Consider the following 20,550-nt stretch of genomic DNA (forward strand, 5'->3'; position numbering starts at 1 on the left):
ATATTACTCCTTTTTTATAGCTGTTTCTATGTTTTCTATTTTCTGTTTCAATTTTTTTATATATAACTCAAGGGAGCTCCATTGATTGAATTATAACTCGAAAGCTTTCACAGTACTATTACAGTTGATCATTTAATTAATAATAATTAAATGGATTTTGTGAAGAGTTTAGTTTCCACTTGAAAAACTAATAATATTTGAAGGCTTTGAAGACAAGAAGGGCATCATGTATAAGCAAAACTTAATTAAAAAGCATCAGCAGAGATGTGAGCACTAGATGGCGGTCTCAACTTGAAAATTAATAAACATACTAGTATGTAGCATATCCATTCTCCATCTCCAAATAGATGGAGAATGAATTAGTTGTCCAAAGTAGGATCCCCGAATACAATCCAAACCATAGGTTTATAGATAAAATTTAAGAGTATGATCAAGTTTCATCTTCAAGTAAAAGTTGAGAGAGAAAGAGAGAGAGAGAGAGAGAGAGAGAGGGATCATGATGCAGAGTAGAGGAGAAAAAGTGATGAGAATGACCTAAGTCCTAACCATGGTTGGCGGTGTTAGTGGAGAAGAACCCAAGGGAACCAAAATATCTCCCTAGAGTTATATGCAGATGCTTTGAGTTCCACATCCATCAATGGAGTTCTCAAAACGATGACAACAAAACTTGTAAATAAAAAAATAAAAAAAAAGAAGCTAATGTGTGCTACAAAACCAAATACTATCTTATTCCTAGGTCCTAAATTAGTACAATGGGGCCAAAACTCCCATAGTTTAGCCGCAATGAATTTACAAGGAACAAAGATGAAATAGTCGTTGCTTCCCCTTTACACTAGAGGAGGGTTGGTTGGTTGGTTGGTTAGACACATTTTGTAAAAATTGCAAAATCATTTTGGTATGAAAGAAAAAGTACATTTATATAGAGACATAAGACTGCTAGTTCTAGAATCCTATTCCTAAAAACTTAGTGATGTTATCAGCCAAAATAATTAGGCAATCCATGCCCATGAGATTTGCCAAATTAGTACTGCCTCAAAATCTAGAGGTAATCACTAATTAATTATCTAAATGACCTTATCTAAAGCGAAGGGCTTGCTACATATATGGGTCATTGAATTTACAATATTTGCAAACCAGGTTATGATGCCTTTGATGGGCTAATTAGTAGTACTGTCAAACTTGGGATTTCTTCTTTTACCAAAGCCTTTCCTGAAGCTAAGGATGAAATCACTTGTTACCAACTTAATAGCTAAATCCAACATTAGCTCGAGTTGGTGATGAGTAAGTTAACGTGCTTTGGTTCTCTGCATGGAACCCTTTTGTTTCAAAAAGATGAAAAGGGAAAAAATGCATGCATGACACACCTCCATTCATTTCGGAGGTGGATTTGAGCTCCTTTGTGGAGCACTTTGTATGCGAAATGGAGCCCAAATGCCAAAGTTGGAGCTCGATCAAGTTAGGATAGAATGAGAGAGTGGGAGAATTTAACCATGGTTAGGCCAAAGGTTGCTGATGATGATCAATGAAAATATTCAAAAGCAGCATATGAGGATGATGCATGTGTTGGTCTTGGAGGAGAGCCACTTTATATGCATATTTGACAATATGTTCTCTAGCGATGCGGAATTGGTGCATGAAGGGCGCCCATGCTTACGCCTGTGGTACAGCAAAACACACTGTCAAAGATATTAGTGCCTCTTTCCAAAACTTAATAGTTCTTCTTTTAAATTTAAAAGAAATGAGTTGTGATATAGGTGAGAAACCTGCTGATTGCAAGGCGGGTGAGGGCACAAGAGACATAGGTGTACCATAGTGCTGCGGATATGCTCCAGCCGAGTTGATGGAAGAGTACTGAAAGAGGCCATGGTGAGGATACTGGACGCCGTAGCCCTGACCTGAAGTGGTATATCCTGCCGCGGTTGCAGCAGCTGCAGCGCCTCCTGTAGCCGCCCCTTCCCCGAATTGTAGATAAGGGTAGAAGGCTGCAGCTGCACCACCGCTCACCAATCCCCCTGGCCCTGTTCCATACATAGGGTATTGTGTTGTCGCTCCCCCATACAAACCGTAGTAGCTCTAAGTTGACCGAAATCACACAACACGAGAAGATCAGTTAGCTATGCCTGGAAGTTACAAAACTATATACGTAGTTGTAGAATTACTTATATGCAAGGATATACCATATATTATCCTTATCCTTTTATCTTTTAATTTTATTACTTCGATATATTAAATTAATAATTAATAATTAATATATATATATATATCTTTTTGATAAACATAATGGACAACGCCATAGGTTAAATTATTTGTTGATACCACATGCATATGCATGAAGTTTGAAAATCAGGAAAAAAATATAATTTATACATGTTTAAACCAAATAACGTGCTACTATATATGATATTTCTTTCTATTTACGTTTTACATATAAGTATAGCGCGTGCCAGAATGGCATGCGGAAATGCTAAAGGTCACCCAACATATCGATTAAACTTCTTGTGCTTGTGCAGTTACGAACGTCATCGTTTTAACTTCTATTTAGTCGTCTACAAACAATAATGGCCTATGAATCGCAACTAGCAAACGTTTGTATCGAAAAAATCACATGATATATATTTAGGTTGTTCGATTAATTATTTTTAATATCATTTCTAATTTGATATAGCAAAAAATATTTAATTCAATCCAATCAGATCTTTCCCTCAAAAAATGTAACTTATTCTCCTATTCAAATAAGTGCATGTGCTGTCTTTAAAGGTCAGCTATAATTTTTTTAAATGAAAAAGTTTAGTTTGATTTTTTTTTAACCTCTCTCGTTATAATTTACTTATATTGTAATTCTTGAACCAGGGAAAGTAAGAGAGAGAAAAAGAAAAAAAAAACGGTAGAAAAGCTAAGCAAAGCGGGTCCGTTTTTCAGGGAAGTTGAAAAGTCGTTGTCGCGTTACCCAAAAAGAGTACGGCCCCAACCGCATCCTAAGATGTAAATGTGTAACTAAAATATATTAAAAAAAAAAGAGAAATTTGTACATACCGTAGGCGTTGAGTAAGTGTAATCTGGGGAGTAGGGAGAGTACCTGAAAATGAAAATGGCAGTATTCAAAGAAACGCCAAATAGTTAATTCGAATAAATAAATAAATAAAACCTTGACCCATAAATGGATATGTTAATAATAAAATATTGAAATTCGTAAGTTGCGGTCAATATATATATGTTTTATACCACGCATGCAACCCTAAAGGAAAAAAGAAATTAAGAAGGAAAAGATGTTGAACATGCGTGCATGTTAAAACAAATGAAATAATAATGAAGATCAAGTGCGCATATATATATATATATTATGGAAAAAATGATCAAGGTTGAAAATGTTTTACTTTTATACCTAATATTTTTTTTAGCTCTAAATATATTTTAAGGGCATGATTGGTATGTGATTAATATTCAATTTTATGATTCCAAATGATCCCATAATAATCCATGAACGGTTAGTTATTTGATAAAACAAAATCAGAATATGATTTTAAACTTTTGCCTATACAATTGAAAACGAGAAAATATTATTTTCTCTATTTTCTGATTTTTTCAGTGTGACTTGCTTCTATTGTGTGTTAGTATATATAATATGTTTATATATATATGAATGTATTTTTAATGGTTACTATATATGGATGATTACTTTAATATTATTGGATTAAAATCAATGATCTATATTTATAATTATTAATTAATATTTCTAAATATAAATTTTGATTTTTTCAAATTTTTAGAAGGATTACCTGACGAAAAACATATATTTATTATAAAAATATAATATTGTAAACTTTTCACTTCACAAATGCATGTCAGTTTCTAAATATAGCTAGTGTCTCTCATTATTTGGAAACAACATTAATTATGATAAAATAAAACTAAATTCGAAATTAATGTAGAAAAAAAATATTTATTTGTTAGTGACTTATTATACCAAGTCACTATGTTGCCACATCATCATAATTGTTAGTACACATCTATGGGTAGTAACCATTGACAAATTTTCCATATATATATGCTGAAGCAAATTTATGAATTTAATCAATGCACTATTATTAAATTTTAATTTCTCAATATTATTAAATTTTACTTAAGTAAATCTATTGATAAAATATATAAAATTAAAATAATATTCAGATTCAGTTGAACCAATTACATATTCAAATTTAATATCAATCACAGATTCAGTTTTTTAAAACTCAAAAACAGTTTACAGACATTGAACCAATCACATTTTCATAAATATATTTTTAGTCACTAAATTTATATTTTCATTTCAGAATCTCACTTTTAAAAAATACAGTTTTCCAATAATGAACCAATCAGATCCTAATATTTTCAAAATATTGCATTTTTATATCCAAACTTTTATTGGACAGTAAATAAACCCAATATTTTTAAAATACTTTTACTTTTGTTTATTATTTTGAAAAATAATAAGAAAGTAAATAAAAATTATATATTTATAATTATTTTTGAAATTTTAAATTATTTTCTATTTCTTATTCTATCTCATAATAATAATTTTAAATTAAAAATTAATAAATATTTTATTAAAATTATTAAAAAATTTATATTTTTCCATCACTATAAAATATAAGTTTTAAAAAAAAGTGAAAAAATATAAGTTTTAGTTATTTTCATTAATTTTAAAATCTCAACTTTTTTATTATTATTTTGAAAAATAATAAGGAAGTGTAATTAATTAAGAATTTATATTTTTCCTTCACTTTTTTTTATTATTTTTCAAAATAATAAAAAAATAAGTATAAAAGTAAAAAATTTAAAAAACATGGGTATATTTACTGGGAACAAAAATTTGGGTACAAAAGTTAAATATTTCAAAGAAATTTAGTATATTTAAAGCTAAAAAAAATAATTAGGCATAAAAGCAACATTTCAATTTACTCATATAAATATATATATTATATATATATATAATTGATATACTCGTGTAGATATATAAATGTATAGGAGATGGCAGACAGAGATATGATTATAGCTTGCTGCTGCTAGGTAAGCACTTTAAATGTCGATGAGTTGGCGCTGCACGTGCAAGAAAATAAGTGTGGTAGAGAAGAAGAGAGTTTGGTTTGTTGTATGGCATCTATTGAAAGCATGCATAAACAATACATTATTTAACATACCCATAAACATTGTAAGGTATCCCTTGCTGGATGGCATAGTGAGGGAAGGCTGCTGCGGAAGCAAAGGCTGCTCCCATTCCCACTGCAAAACCTGTGCTATTACTATTTCTCTGAAACGCTGTTCCCATCACCCTTATGTTCCTCCCTGCACCTCCTGCATTTATAAAAATATACATATAAGTATCCCACTGCTATTTCTCAATGCTGTTTACATATTATATAGTAATTAATTAAACGCTATAATTAACTCCATTTATATATAAATATATATATGTATGTAGTGGATACTGAAGAAGAGACGGACGACATAACTAGTCAGAACCAGTTATTATTCATTTCTGTACATTTGTTTTTCTTTGATTCATTCCTCTCATGGCATCTCAAAACTCATCATTATTTACATAACTATTTGTGACATCTTTATATAAGTATATTTTTTGAGAAAGAAAATGATTCCGTAATTTGTAAATGTACTTTGTTCCTTAAGAACACAAAGGGGAGCGAACCTAGATAGATCGATGACTCCCATACCTACATAGATTGACATAATAATAACACAGGAAGAATATTCGTAATCCGTCTCTTCTCATCTCGTCGCGTACTATTCGTGAAATAAACCGAATATTTTTCTAAATTTTTTATGCATCGTAATGCGTGTTTTATATCACAAGTAACTACAATGGAATATCCAGCATCCAATAAATAATTAGTAATTAATTAAATCAATTATTCATTGGCCGACAACTACTCCTACTACAGTCCAGATCTGGTTCTCCAGCTGTAAATATAAAATCCGCGAGAGAAATAAAAAAAAAACTGTTCGAACTAATTACATATTATTTATATACATGTAGAAAATAAGAGGTATAATTATATATATACGTACCATGCTTAGGAGTGGAAGGCTTGGATCTCTGAGCACCCAAAGAAGCAAGATTGCAATTGGCCCTCCTTCCATCTATAACTGGAGAAGCATCGACGCAAGCTCTCATGGCGGCTTCAGGTTCACGAAAAGTAACCTAAAATTTTAAGAAATCATTTAGATTATCATTCATCAAAATAATTAAACCATACTTTTTAGCATGAGCTGTATCTTGGTAACTATATAGTATTACTAATAGAGTACTTTTCTGGAAAATGATAAATGATCTAGATAATTCATATGACCGGAAAGGGAATCAAAAACCAAATTTTGAAAGAAAGTGCTTACAAATCCATAACCCTTGGATCTTCCTGTGGCCTTGTCGGTGATAACAACAGCCTCCAAGATATCACCAAATTGTTCAAAGTAACTCTTCATGGTTTCTTTCTGGGTCTCCCAAGCCAACCCTCCAACAAACACCTTTGTGTACGTCGTATCACCAAACTGCCCACCACCACCACCCAAATTACCACCTGGAGTAGAACTCATCTTATTCATCATCATCAATTCGATTTATATCCTTTATTGTGATTAAACTAAGTCTTCAGATCTAGCTAAATATAGCTTAATGATTTGTTTGGAGGGACTTGATTTTTCGAAGATCGATCTATCCTAGATAGAAATATAAGAACCAGCTAGCTGCGGTCACCACCAAACCAAGTACTACTACCACTACTACTCTTGGATTTAGGGTTGAGATTTAGGTCATAGAGCAAAAATAAAGAGAGGGAGGGGATTGGAAAAATAGGAAGAAGAAGATGATGAAAGAAAGAAAGGAAAAGTTGGAAATAGAAAAAAAAATGAAAAATAAACAAAGAGCCTTCTCTCATAATACAGACATGAATTATATACATAAGCAGCCCCCACCTTCTTCCATTATTATATGTCACGCGCCTACTTCTGCTCGTCTTTCTCAAATGCCATGTTTAATCACTCCTTAACCTACCCACGCCTAATAATGAGCGTGGGGGTGCCTTCCTTCTCTATTATTATGTCTTTGTATAAAATGACCACCAAGGCCTACCTTTTATGCTATATTACGCATTATGTGAGCTATATCACCTGCTTTAGATTGAGGGTAGTAAAGGCATACAAAAATATTGACGAGAGAGAAATCACGCGGGAAGTCCAAAAGGTTAGCTGTCTAATAAATTAATTAATTGTTATTCCATTACTTGAAAAAAAAAACATAAAGGCTGGGAACGATGATGTTGTATCTTGTAAGTTCTCATGTTGCTCCTCGAAGCTGACCGAAGCTGACCAATTTGATTAGGTAAATTTTATATTATATGGATAATAACTTGGAAATTTTTTTAATATGTTACCATAATTTATTATTCTAAATATATGATAATTTTAATTTTTTTTTAGACAAAAATATCTTTAATATTGAAATTGTATTGAAAAAACATTGTTTAGGATAATAATCAAGTTTTCATGATTGCATCGAAATACTATCAACTTTGAATCGAAACATCATCGATGTACCATCGATTTTGCATCGAAACATCATTAATATACCATCGATTTTACATCGAATCTCCATCAGCATCGATGTACCATCGATTTTGCATCAAAATACCATCGATTTTGCATCAAAATACCATCGATTTTGTATCGAAACACCATCGATTTTGCATCGAAAAAACATCGTTTTGGATAAAAATTAAGTTTTCATGATTGCATCGAAATATCATCAATGCACCATCGATTTTTCGATGCAAAATCGATGGTGTTTTGATATTCTTTCGATGCAATCATAAAAAGTTTTTTTTTTTTTTTGCCAAAACGAGGTTTTTTCGATGCAAAATCGATAGTATTTCGATGTAAAATTGATAGTACATCGATGGTGTTTTGATGCAAAATCGATGGTACATCGATGCTAGTTCGATGCAATCATGAAAACTTGATTATTATCCCAAATGATGCAATTTCGATGTTAGGGCTATTTTTATCTAAAAAATTGAAATTTTCATATATTTGGGATAGTAAGTTATGGTGGCATATTAAAAAATTTCACTAAGTTATTATGCATATAACATAAAATTTCCCTTTGATTATTATTTTTTCAATTTTAAATAATCAAATTTATAAAATTAAATGTTTAGGGTTTTAAAAAGGCCTGGGAGAGAAGAGGGCTGTGTGCTTGCGTAAAATGAAAACCCTAATGTGATATGCTCTTTTATGAAATTGAAAATGAAATAGTTTGCCTTTGTTGAGAGTTGACAGATAGAGTGTGCTTGACGTGGACACCAAATTAGTACTTGATTTCATGCAAAATGAGAGGTTTTTAAGCATGTGGTTGAGTTGAGAGAAACTACGTAGGACAAGAAAACGGTAGCTGTTGGATCAAAATAACCAATGGCCAGGATGAGAGAGCTAGCTAGCCAGAGAGGCAAGGAATCAAACAAAACCAAAAAGGAAATGATTGGCTGGCAAATGGGGTAGCTGTCTCCCAATTTCTTTGACCAAAGAAAGTGACAATAATATCCATTGCTTCTCTTAATAATTACAATTCGCACATTACATTTACAACATAGAAAGGACCATAATACTAATAATATTAATCCAACTCACTTGAACATACATAAAATAATATTCTGAAATCTTTATCTCAAAAATACCAAATACCCAAAGCAAAACAACAGTCAGAGAAAGCACAGTAGCGCAGTGTGTATGTGACCAAACTCATACACATGCCTGCATCGCAGCTTTATCCACATCCTCCCCCACATTCTATAAGGCCCCACTTCCAGCTCACTTTCACTCATCGCCTCTCCTCTCCTCTCCTCTCCTCTCCGCTTTTTCCTTTTTTGTTTTTTGTTTTTTCTTTTCCCAATCAAGAGTTTCAACTATTTATTTTTTCATTAAGTATATAATTTTTGGACATTTCTTCTGTAGGGACTTCACTTTAAGCTCTATTGGTGGGGCTTTCAGTATTTCTCGACTCGTGAATAGTTTTTAGTGCGATTTTTTTATAACCGTGTATATTGTAGCTATTTAGAGCATCCTGCAAAATTTCAAAAAATTTTGAATAGTTTACAGTACCGAAAACTAGGTTTAAACATATTATTTTCTACGCTTATAAAAAAAATTAGTCACGCGTGCAACAACATGTTCGAACTTAGTTTTCGAAACTGTAAACTATTCGGAATTTTCTGAAAATTTGCAGGATACTCTAAATAGCTACAATATACATGGTCATAAAAAAATCGCGCCAAAAACTATTCACGGGTCGAGAACACTGAGAGCCCCACTGGTAGGGCTTAAAGTAAAGCCCCTATAGGAGAATTCCCCTATAATTTTTATATCCCATTTTCAAAAAAAAAAAAAAAAACCACTACGCAGATGGTGATGGTGATACACTGATTCTTCATTCGTCAACATATTACCATGTGTTGACGGTGAGAACTCGTCAACTAAGTTGAGTTGGAAAAAATTATCAAGTAAAGATAGTCAATGAAAAAGCTGTAGAAATGTAAGTAATAACTCAAGAACAATGACAGAACAACAATGGAGAAATCAATCTTCCATTCACTCTCATGCACTTGCTACCGTAAATTTTCCCACCTCCCTTCAGGTGGAGTGAGAGTTCATTTTATAACAGGCTCTAATGGCCTTAGATACAGGGTGGTCCAGGAGACCAAGGGGTACATAAGTACTCTGTCAGGAGAGTGATTTCAGAGGTTGTGGTCGTACATCCAGTACAGGGGCAGGCATCAGGAGGATGCCTCCACTACCTGTCCGTACCCATGTCTGAGGAGTGGTGTCAGGCATAGTGGCGTAGGTGGTAGTGGTGTCGACTCTGACTCATGGTCGTAGACGCACGGGCCATAACCCTTATCCCAGCACTCCCACTACCCCACTGGTACGGGGGTCCGTACTCGACATACAAGGTTTTAACGGTCGTACCCAGTACTATATCGTACAAGTATGTTCCATTTGTCTCGTACTGGAGCTCTAAGCATTGGGGTCTCAAGGTGTAAGGAATGGGACCCTTGGTGCGTGTAATGGTCGTGGCGAAAGGTGGGGGTCTTGGGTCCTTGGCACGAGATGCCTGAAGCACCTCGAGGCCACCTACGGGCATAGGTGATAAGCACGTGGCCTCGCCGGATGTCTAAGGGTACGAGGCAAGATGCCTCCCTCACGAGCCCCTTTGATACGAACCACACCAACGATTGTGGTGAAACCCGACACCAAATATGGCAGCCACCAAGAACACACGAAATTGGAATGAAGAACCGCGACCCAATGCTTAGCCAAGCACGAACCTTGGTATGAGGAAGACGCCACAAACGGGGATGGGAATCCGTTTGATAAGTCAGGTTGAACGCCACAAGGAACCTCTTGATAAGTTCTAATAGTTTCTTCAAGAACTCAAGAAGAAAAAACTCACAAATTTCATTTTATCATAATCTGAATTTCCCAAACGTTTACAAGCCCTAATATGGCCGAACTTACATGAAAGAAAAGCCCCTTTGTCTTCCTAATGAAAACCCTAACAATCACACATAGAAAGACTCTTGAACTCTCACAAGTCAAATGTTTGACTTTCGCAAAAAAACAAAGACTAAATAAAACGTGATTAAGTGACTGATTAAAATAAAAATACAAGATGCCAAAGTCCAATAAGACTCATTACAAGAAGCTAAATATTGATCAAGCTCCTAAACTTAGTCTACTTTGATGAGCAGTACAAGTCTTTGTTCTCCTTCAGTGTTGACCACGGTCTCCTCCTGTTTTTAGGACTCTGTGGACTAGGTTGTTAAGTTCTTCTTTGAATCTCTTGGCTCGCGCCCTCGTCACCGGACCAACTGGAACTTGACTTGGATCTTTAGTCTTGGTGTCCTCATCATTCCCCCCCTCTTGAGAAAGATTTGACCTCAAATCGTCACCTCCATCAAAAGGACTCAAATTAGAAACATTAAAAGTAGCACTAACAGTATACTCACCTGGTAAATCGAGTCGGTAGGCATTGTCATTGATCCTTTCAAGTACTTGAAATGGACCATCTCCTCGAGGTAGCAATTTGGAACGTCTTTGTGCTGGGAATCGCTCTTTCCTCATGTGTAACCATACCCAATCACCGGGCTCAAAAACCAGCTTGTGACGACCCTTGTTAGCATCAAGTTGGTTAGTTTTTAAAAGAGCCTCCTTGTACATGAGTAAAATCATTGGCTGTTTTGTACGCAATGCTCGCTTAACCTCACTTTTTTTTGCATAAAAAATATTTTGTTTTCTCTCTAATTTTCCCTCATTGATCGAACTCTTCTCTTTCTTTTCTCTCTCACTTGATTCGGCCCTTTTCTCTCTTTGTCTCTCTTTTTTCTCACTCTCATTCATCTTTTCACTCTCATTCTTTTGCTCACTCAATTTTTTTTTATCACTCAATTTTTGCAACCTCACTTGGTCTTCATATACTTGCTTTGGCGTCAATGGAGCTAGAGTGATTGTTCGTTGACGGAACGTGAATGAGTACTTGTTGGTGAAGCCATCATGCTGGTCTCGCCGATCAAATAGCCAAGGCCTTCCTAGAAGGAGATGTCCAGCTTGCATTGGAACCACATCGCACAATACCTCATCCTCATATTTGCCAATTCGAAATGATACCAAAACTTGTTTTGTAACCCTCACTTCACCACTATCATTCAACCACTGCAACTTGTATGGACGAGGATGTTTAAGCGTTGGGAGCCCCAGCTTCTCAACCATGGAAGAACTAGCAACATTAGTACAACTACCTCCATCAATAATCACACTACATACCTTGTCTTTCACATGACAACGAGTGTGAAAGAAGTTCTCCCGCTGCACCTCTTCTTCCTCTTCTTTTGATTGCAAATTTAAGGCTCGTCGTGTGACTAGTGCAAGCATCTCACCAGATTCTACCCCAAACTCCTCATCAGCCATAGAAGCGTCCTCCAATGGTGGCATGTCATCAAGATCATCTTCCTCTTTGGAATCTATCTCCCCATTATCCCGAATTACCATAACTCACTTGTTTGGACATTGGCTAGCTATGTGTCCTCGCCCCTGACATTTGAAACACTTTATCTCACTAGAACGGGATGAAGTAGGGGATGTTTTACCTTGAGGGGTCGTGGCTGCGGTGGCAGGTTTTGGTGTAAAGGATGAAGCAGGTTGGTCTTCTTTCTTTGGATAGTTCGACCTCCAAGGTGTTGTACTTGGATTGTGTGGGCTCGGTCTTGGCTTTGAACTTGAACTACCCTTCTTGAGCTGCCTCTCAACTTTGATTGCCATATGCACCAAATCTTCTATTTCCACATAATGGTGTAGCTCAATCGGATTAGCAATCTCTCGGTTCAACCCATTCAAAAACCTTGCCATTGTCGCCTCCCGATCCTCTTCCCCATTGGCTCTAATCATAGCCATCTCCATCTCCTTGTAATACTCATCAACACTCTTGTAACCTTGACGAAGACCTTGCAACTTAAGGTATAGATCTCGATAATAATGAGATGGTACAAACCTTCGCCTCATCACCCTCTTCATAGCCTCCCAAGTGTCAATGGCACGATCTCCATTTCGCCTCCTGTTGATGCACAACTGATCCCACCAAACAATAGCATAATCAGTAAATTCAATGGCAGCTAGTTTTACCTTCTTCATGTCAGAGTAGTTGTGACAATCGAAAACCAACTCCATCTTCTTCTCCCACTCAAGGTATGCTTTAGGATCACTCTTCCCCTGAAATGCTGGAATTCTCATCCTGATATTTCCTAAATAATTATCTACCTGGTTCCTAGCTTCTCTATCCCGACCATACCTCCTATGGTTACCCGCTGACATCCTATCAAACTCTTCATCAGAAACTACCCCTTCCAAATCCCCTTCATTCTCATCCTCCCTTTGGTACACCCTATTCCTCCATGGCCTCCGTTGTGTTCCCTCTTCTACCCTATAAACCTCTCATGTATTTGTTCACACTCCTCCCTCAACATCCTCCTCATCTCCCCCATTAAAGCTTCAATTTGTAGATTTGGAACTGTAGGTGGTGGAGTGTCATTGCCTGCATTTCTTTCTGTATTTTGTGACATGATTGAAAATCTGCAAAAAATAAGGTTAGAGCAGTTATAGAAAAAGATCTCACCACACTCCCTCACGTGTTTTCACTTAGAAATTGTCACTCAAGTCCACTCGTGTTTCACTCAACTTTGATGGCTTTTACCCTCAAATAAGCTCACACCTCTGCCTTTTTCCACTCGTATTCTTCTTTAAGCCCTTTGAAAACTAATCAAACGGTAATATGGAGGTTCAAGCAGCAAATCCTACCAAACAAACCAAACAAACACCGATGAAAAAATTGGCGAAAATTGATGATTTTTGAAACACTTGTGTGGGGTTTTGGCAAAAAGGCCCCTAGACCATAGGGAACAAGAATAGAACAAAAAAAAGTTAAGAGGGGTTTCCAGATTTTTTTTTTTGGTCTCGGATCCCCTTGACTTTTCCTTTTCTTTCTTCCTTTTTTTTTTATCTCTCAAATTTGATAAACCAGATACTCAATTTCTGAAAAGAAAAAAAAATGAATACCAAAGAGCCAACCCGAAAACCAAGCAATCTGTGTTACTAAAACAGATTCAAGAACCAATCTATGATTCAACAACACTCCCAATAACATGAAAACCAATCTGTGAAAACCAATACTCCCAATAACAATCTGTGGTACACGCCCAATAACAAAGAACCAATATTCCCCAAAACCAATAATAAAGAACCAATCAATCCGTGGCACCTAAACAATCTCAGATTTCACCACAAATAAAGCAACAATTGAAACCAGGGACACAATTGAAACAAGGGAATTAACAATACCAATTTGTGGCTCTAGAGTACTTTCGGATTTCACAAAAAAAAAAATCATTTGAAACAAGGGATAACAAAGGAATTGAAACTTTGTGTAGACTAGTTTAAGATTTCAAGGGATTTCACAAAGAAATAATGGAAACTTTGGAAATAAGGAAATGATTGAACAAGGAAACAATTGAAATAAGGAAATTAACTATAGTAGTTTCGGATTTCACAAGAAAAAAAAAACAAGGACAAAGAACTCAAAACACGACTAGATGATGAATTTTTTTTTTATTTCAGAAACCCTAATATTGAAAAACGAATTGAATAGAAAACACAAATGAAAAAGGATAGGCCAAACCGGATGATCCTAAGCTCTGATACCAACTGATACGAACCACACCAACGATTGTGGTGAAACCCGACACCAAATATGGCAACCACCAAGAACACACGAAATTGGAATGAAGAACTGCGACCCAATGCTTAGCCAAGCACGAACCTTGGTATGAGGAAGACGCCACAAACGGGGATGGGAATCCGTTTGATAAGTTAGGTTGAACGCCACAAGGAACCCCTTGATAAGTTCTAATAGTTTCTTCAAGAACTCAAGAAGAAAAAACTCACAAATTTCATTTTATCATAATCTGAATTTCCCAAACGTTTACAAGCCCTAATATGACCGAAATTACATGAAAGAAAAGCCCCTTTGTCTTCCTAATGAAAACCCTAACAATCACACATAGAAAGACTCTTGGACTCTCACAAGTCAAATGTTTGACTTTCGCAAAAAAACAAAGACTAAATAAAATGTGATTAAGTGACTGATTAAAATAAAAATACAAGATGCCAAAGTCCAATAAGACTCATTACAAGAAGCTAAATATTGATCAAGCTCCTAAACTGAGTCTACTTTGATGAGCAGTACAAGTCTTTGTTCTCCTTCAGTGTTGACCACGGTCTCCTCCTATTTTTAGGACTCTGTGGACTAGGTTGTTAAGTTCTTCTTTGAATCTCTTGGCTCGCGCCCTCGTCACCGGACCAACTGGAACTTGACTTGGATCTTTAGTCTTGGTGTCCTCATCATTCCCCTTGGTGGCATGGCTCTCCTGACGCTCACGAGTCCCCTTTGTGAGGCCTCCCTCGCGTTGCCTTTCCCAAGCTGCTCATGAGTCCCCCCCCCCCCGCGAGGCCTCCTGCACGTGGCCCATTCGTGTGGCCATCTAATGGCGTGGCTGAGCGAGATGGCTGGAGCTTCGCGGCCGCGGCTGGGCGTGGCCAAGCGAGGCCAAAAGTGTCCCGCGCCTGGGTGGCCGAGCGAGGCCGACGATGTCAGCGCCTGGGTGGCCGAGCGAGGCCAGTGGTGCTTCGCATCTATGCCTTGAGAATGGGGGCCACATGGCATTGATCCCATGAGGCACGGATCCAGGCTCGCGACGTGATGGTGTGATGACTTCCCGAGACGATGATGGTCCGAGGGCCTTGCATTGATCTCATATTTTCCCTTGATGAGATTTTGAGCATCAACACTTGCCCCCCAGTTTAGGAGAGTACCTTTAGGTGCTCTTGTAGACTATTCTCCTTGATCCTTATAAATAGGCCTTCATGCAAGGCCTATTATTTTCACCTTACTTCCTTGGCTTAGTGGTTTGGAGAATCCTTCCTCTTTCAAGAGGTAAGGGGTTCAATCCCCCACAACCTCACTTTTGCCATAGTTCCCTTTATTTTATTTTTTCACTTCATTTCCATCATTCACCCTTTTTTTTTTTTTTTTTTTTACATAAGCTAATTTTTGGCATGTCTATTTGGAGGCTAACACATCCTTTTGGTCTATTCTTGTAGACGCGTACTTTCGACCCTTTGGTGATTTTTGTCCCTCGACCTCCTTTCGACCCCAACTACACTCCATCTTAACCGCTTGAGGTATATTTTCTTTTTCCCTCACATTCATTGGGTCCAAATTGGCATTGCTCGGGATGGGGTACCTTGGCTTAAGCTTGTAGTGAGTTTGACTACATGCATGCCCCTCTTTTTTATACCCTGTAGTGGGTCATTTAGGACGTTGCACCTAGAGATATTAAGCCTATTCCTTTGTGTTTTGTAGCCATCCCCTCATTTATACGTGAACCCCTTTTCGCTTTCGGGACGAGGTCTAATGGCCAGTGATGGCCCGTCCGACATACCTCCAGGGGTTGAATTTATTGACCTGTCCTCTGATTCAGAGTCCTCGGAGGAAAACCCCTACCAGGACTATGACTCCTTAAGGCAGGCCCGTATCCACCATCTTGAGTACATGGCTGAACTTAGGCGTAAGGTTTGGGTGGTGGAGAGTGAAATTGACTCGGTGTCGAGAGGAGACGGAGCACCTTCCCCCCCAGACCTTAGTGACCATGTAGCGAGCCTTAGGATGACCCTCTTTGAATTGCAGTGGGAGTTGGAGTTTATGGAGGGACACCTTCCGCCTGAGCCTTCCAGCCCACCTTCACCTGATGACTGTCATGGGGCTGCCTCTGCTTCTCCTCAGCCCTTAGTCTCAGTTTTTCCTAGCTTAGCACTTTCGCAGTCGCTCCCTCGATGGAAGACTCTTGCTAGGAAGAAAAAATGGAGGGTCAAGTGTTCTGTCTCTTCCTCACATTTTTCTTTTGATTTTGTAGATATGCCGAGGGCAAGACGACAGGTATCTACCCAAGAACATGACGATGCCCCTTTACTAGCGTCCGAGCTGGTGTCGCATGTGTCCGAAAACAAACTGATGGACATTGTGAATCATTATCGCGTCCCTTCAGATTATGCTCTATACGCCCCTTTGGAGGCATGCCGGGCTGACCGCCCTAGACCCGGCTTCGTGGCCCTCAGTGAGCACATTCTGAAAGCGGGTGGTACCGTCCCGTTACACCCGTTCTTTGTTGCGGTCCTCAACTACTTTGACCTTGCTCCGCTTCAGCTGGCACCCAATGGCTAGCTGATTTTGAGCTGCCTTTTCATTGCATATATGAAACTGTTGAAACGCACCCCTATGGCAACTGAGGTGCATTTCCTCTACAACCTCATGCCCCCTCACAATTCAAAAGGCTTTTACTACTTACAAAAAGCCAACAACGGGGCCTCTTTGATAGAGGGTTCGGTGTCTAACCCGGGGGCTTGGAAGCGGGACTTTTTCTTCGTGGAAGGCCCACTCTCCGTCCGTGAGCATTTCCGGGCAACTCCCAGTAAGTACTCTGAGCATCACTTCCTCTTTTTTTTTTTTTTTTGCAACTTATGGTTTCGTGCCTTACGCTCACATCGACTATGGTGCGTATTATGCAGAGCAATTCGCCGCACCCGTCGTCGTCGGGTCAGAAGCGAAAGACATGAGAAGGTTCCTCAGCGCTGATCCTGCCATGAAAGAGGCGGAGCGCCTTTTCACCGTGAAAAATCTGAACCGCCACAAGCTGTCTCCCGTCTCTGACCCCAAGTTGCTGTGGACCATATCTGGGTCCATGAAGACGAAGGAGGCCTTGGCCGAGCCTTGCCCAGATGACGATGAGGATGAGGAAGACCCGGAGGAAGCCCCTCTTGACCGCGAGGGATCTCACCAGCTGCCTCAATCTCCTGGGGGATGCCCCCCGTGTGCCTCCTATGATCCGGACATAGCTCCTCACTCTCCAGGCCAGCAGGGCGTTCTAGGGTGTTATGTTTGCCCTGACCCTGAGGGTTACGACGCCTTCACTCAGGCTCCTCTCGACCCCGGACTATCGGGGACTTATTACGCCGACCTTTTGGAGCCTCCCTCTGATCTACCAGATCCTCCGTTTTCCACCTTCACCGCGCCCCCTCCCGTTTCAGCGAGCGGGTCGTCCGTCCTCATCCAGCCCGGTGCCCCTGGTGCGGATGGGGAACCCTGGGTGACTCGGATGGCGATGTCTTATGGGCAGCGATACATCCAACTTTCCTCGAGCCTCCCCGTATCTGATTGGAGTGGCCTTGGGAATGTTGCTCAGACAGACCTTGGGGAGAACCTAAGGCATACCATGGCTTGGGTGAGTCCCTCCACCTCGCGTCGGCCCTATTATGTATAGGTGTTTATGTACATGTCTTTTGCTTTTGTCACTTATTGTTGCTGTTGTTAACTTTTTTGTACAGGCCTATATGGTGGCTATGCGGTTTGCCGACACGTCTAGCAACCTCTCTGCGTCTACTGCTGAGAAGGACTGCCTTACAGCCCGGGTCCAGGAGCTCGAGAAAGAGCTTGAGAAAACCCAGTCTGAGCTGAAGAAGGTTCGGGCCGAACTTGCCACCTCGTCGGGAAGGAAGCTGAAGGCGGTTGCCAAGGCAAAGGAGCTGAAGGACCAAGTGGCCAGCCTGAAGAGCGAACTCCAGGCGACCAAGGATATCGTGACAGTGTCACAGGAGAGGGTTGTTAGGAGTGTGTCCTAAAAGCATGTAAATACATTTGTTTTTTCTGTGAATAAATAAATACAATGGTTTAATTCTTATTGTTATATTTAGATTGTTAAATTATTGTTTGAATAATTTTGTAAATATCAGAAAAATTCCATATTCATTATTGAGGATGTGATCTTGTATTAGTACGAGAGAATTAAGATCACATGAATGAATAAAAATAGTCAACAATAACAAATTAAAGTTATGGAATTCTTTAATTGGTGTTGTAAGTACGGTTTACTGAGTATCATTATGATACAAATAATCTAGATTCGGATTATTGATGTGGAAAGACATCTCGGTAAAGGTGCTTTATATAATATGATTATATATGACATGGACCAATGTGAATTAAAGTCTTTATCCAAAAACCATTTAACAATAAATACTTGTAATTCATATCAAAAATGATGATCATTTATAGATCAACCTTAATCCTGAGTGTTCATGAACTCCTGTTCATGTTTATTAAATCTTTTGATTCATTCGTTAAGGTCTCTTCAAAGAATGAGGCTAATGACTTTTGTTTTGGAGATTTAATATCATGGATGGCTGGGAACATGTATCAACAATACGGAATCTAATATTTCCTAACGGATCGTATATTAGTTCCCTTAAGGGTTAATTCTGGAACTGAATGATTTTGAGCTCAAATCTATAATTAGATTATAGATTAATTATTCACTAGTGAATTAATGGTACTTAAGGAATAAGAAGTAAATTAGAAAGGTTAAATGGTAATTCTTCCATTCTAATTTATGAACTAATTAATTAGAGGGTTGAACTATTGTAAGATGGTTATATCAATGGACGACTTAAGAAAAAGATTTCTGTAAAAGTATATCTATAACATAAAGAGTGCAATTATGAATTTATAGTGGAGTAATATCAGAATTAATAAATTAACTATTATAATTAAAGAGTTTAATTATTTAGTTTCAATTTATTGGAGCTTAATGTTATAGGTTCATGGCCCCCAAAATGGCTCAAACAATCACAGTCAAAGGCAAATACAAAAATTGGGCAAAAAGGACTTATGTGATAAGTAAAATATTTTTCTATGTATCAAACATAATTATTGTTTAATTATGTGTAATTAATTAATTAAGAATTAATTAATTATTTGATTTAACAAAAATATAATTAATTTTGAATTAATTTATTTTTGGGATTTTTGGTATTTAAATAATAATAAAATTGGGAAAAATCACATGCCTGCACATGCATGTGGTACACGTGTGGCACAGTGCACATGCACTGTGCTACACGCATAAGAGATGGACTGAGTCTCTTGATTCCACAATTTTAGCTATTTAAATATTAAATAAATAATGATATATTTTAATATGATTAAAATATTATTATTTAAACAAAAATCTGATAACTGATCAGTTATTTTGAATTTGTTTAAAATAACAAATATTTTAATATATTGGATATTATTAAATATTGGATATCAGTTTTCACAGAACGTAAGTTTTCAGGGATAGAAAAATATCTAGGATTCTCTCAGAGAAAGAGAACAGTGACAAAAACAAAGGTCATTGTTCTTCACAAAACCTAGGCCCAAACTTTATCAGATCTCATGTGTTGAGAATATCTGATAAATAGTTATTGCCTATTATTTGTATAGCGAGCCCACACTCGTCCTTTGTGTGACTGAGAACATTTTGGAAGATCTTGGTGTGAGATCTCAAGGATTCAGCCATACGAAAAGATAGCAGCAAGGAAGGACCTGAGGTAATGTTTCTATTCTTGTCCTTGATTCAATATATATATGAGTGTGAAGAAGTAGATCTAGAAATCTTATGGGATTAATCTGACAATTTGATTGTTGTTCTGCTGCGCATAATCTCTGATTTGATCAATAAAAACCAACAAATGGTACCAGAGCCATCTTCACATATATATGTATTGAATCTGTGTGGGTTTAATTTTATACATTTATTTATGAATGGATGGCTTAATGTGATTGAATGCGTGAGAATGTTGAATCGTTAATTGTATAGCGTTTTTGGGTTAGGATTTGTTTATGATTAGATCATTGTGTAAGCCATGAAAGGGCATAGGATTTATGTAATTTTATTTGGTTTTCGATACCATAAAAATTGTAATTCCGATCACACAAAAGCCAGAACGGAGCCCGAAATTCAGAAATCAGCCACCGCACCTCCGAGGCCAACCTCCGAGCCACTGCCCGACGTCGTACGGACGTCG

General features: G+C 37.6%; 1 protein-coding gene across 2 annotated transcripts; it reads right to left on the bottom strand.

The window, feature by feature from the left end:
* Positions 1 to 267: 267 nt before the first annotated feature.
* On the bottom strand, positions 268 to 6,921 carry LOC133777495 (uncharacterized). 2 transcript variants are annotated; one of them, XM_062217132.1, is made up of 6 exons: positions 6,388 to 6,921; positions 6,064 to 6,196; positions 5,178 to 5,331; positions 3,034 to 3,076; positions 1,764 to 2,073; positions 268 to 1,656 (listed from the first exon to the last, which is right to left on the bottom strand). In XM_062217132.1, the coding sequence occupies exons 1-6, from the start codon at positions 6,601 to 6,603 to the stop codon at positions 1,613 to 1,615; spliced, it is 900 nt and encodes a 299-aa protein (XP_062073116.1). In that variant the 5' UTR covers positions 6,604 to 6,921; the 3' UTR covers positions 268 to 1,612. The 2 variants fall into 2 exon arrangements, with proteins under 2 accessions (XP_062073116.1, XP_062073117.1); XM_062217133.1 differs by having other exon boundaries at positions 268 to 1,676; positions 6,388 to 6,920.
* Between the last annotated feature and the right edge of the window lie 13,629 nt (positions 6,922 to 20,550).

Source organism: Humulus lupulus, chromosome 5 (assembly GCF_963169125.1).
Source record: "Humulus lupulus chromosome 5, drHumLupu1.1, whole genome shotgun sequence".
In the NCBI taxonomy this organism is placed as follows: domain Eukaryota; kingdom Viridiplantae; phylum Streptophyta; class Magnoliopsida; order Rosales; family Cannabaceae; genus Humulus; species Humulus lupulus.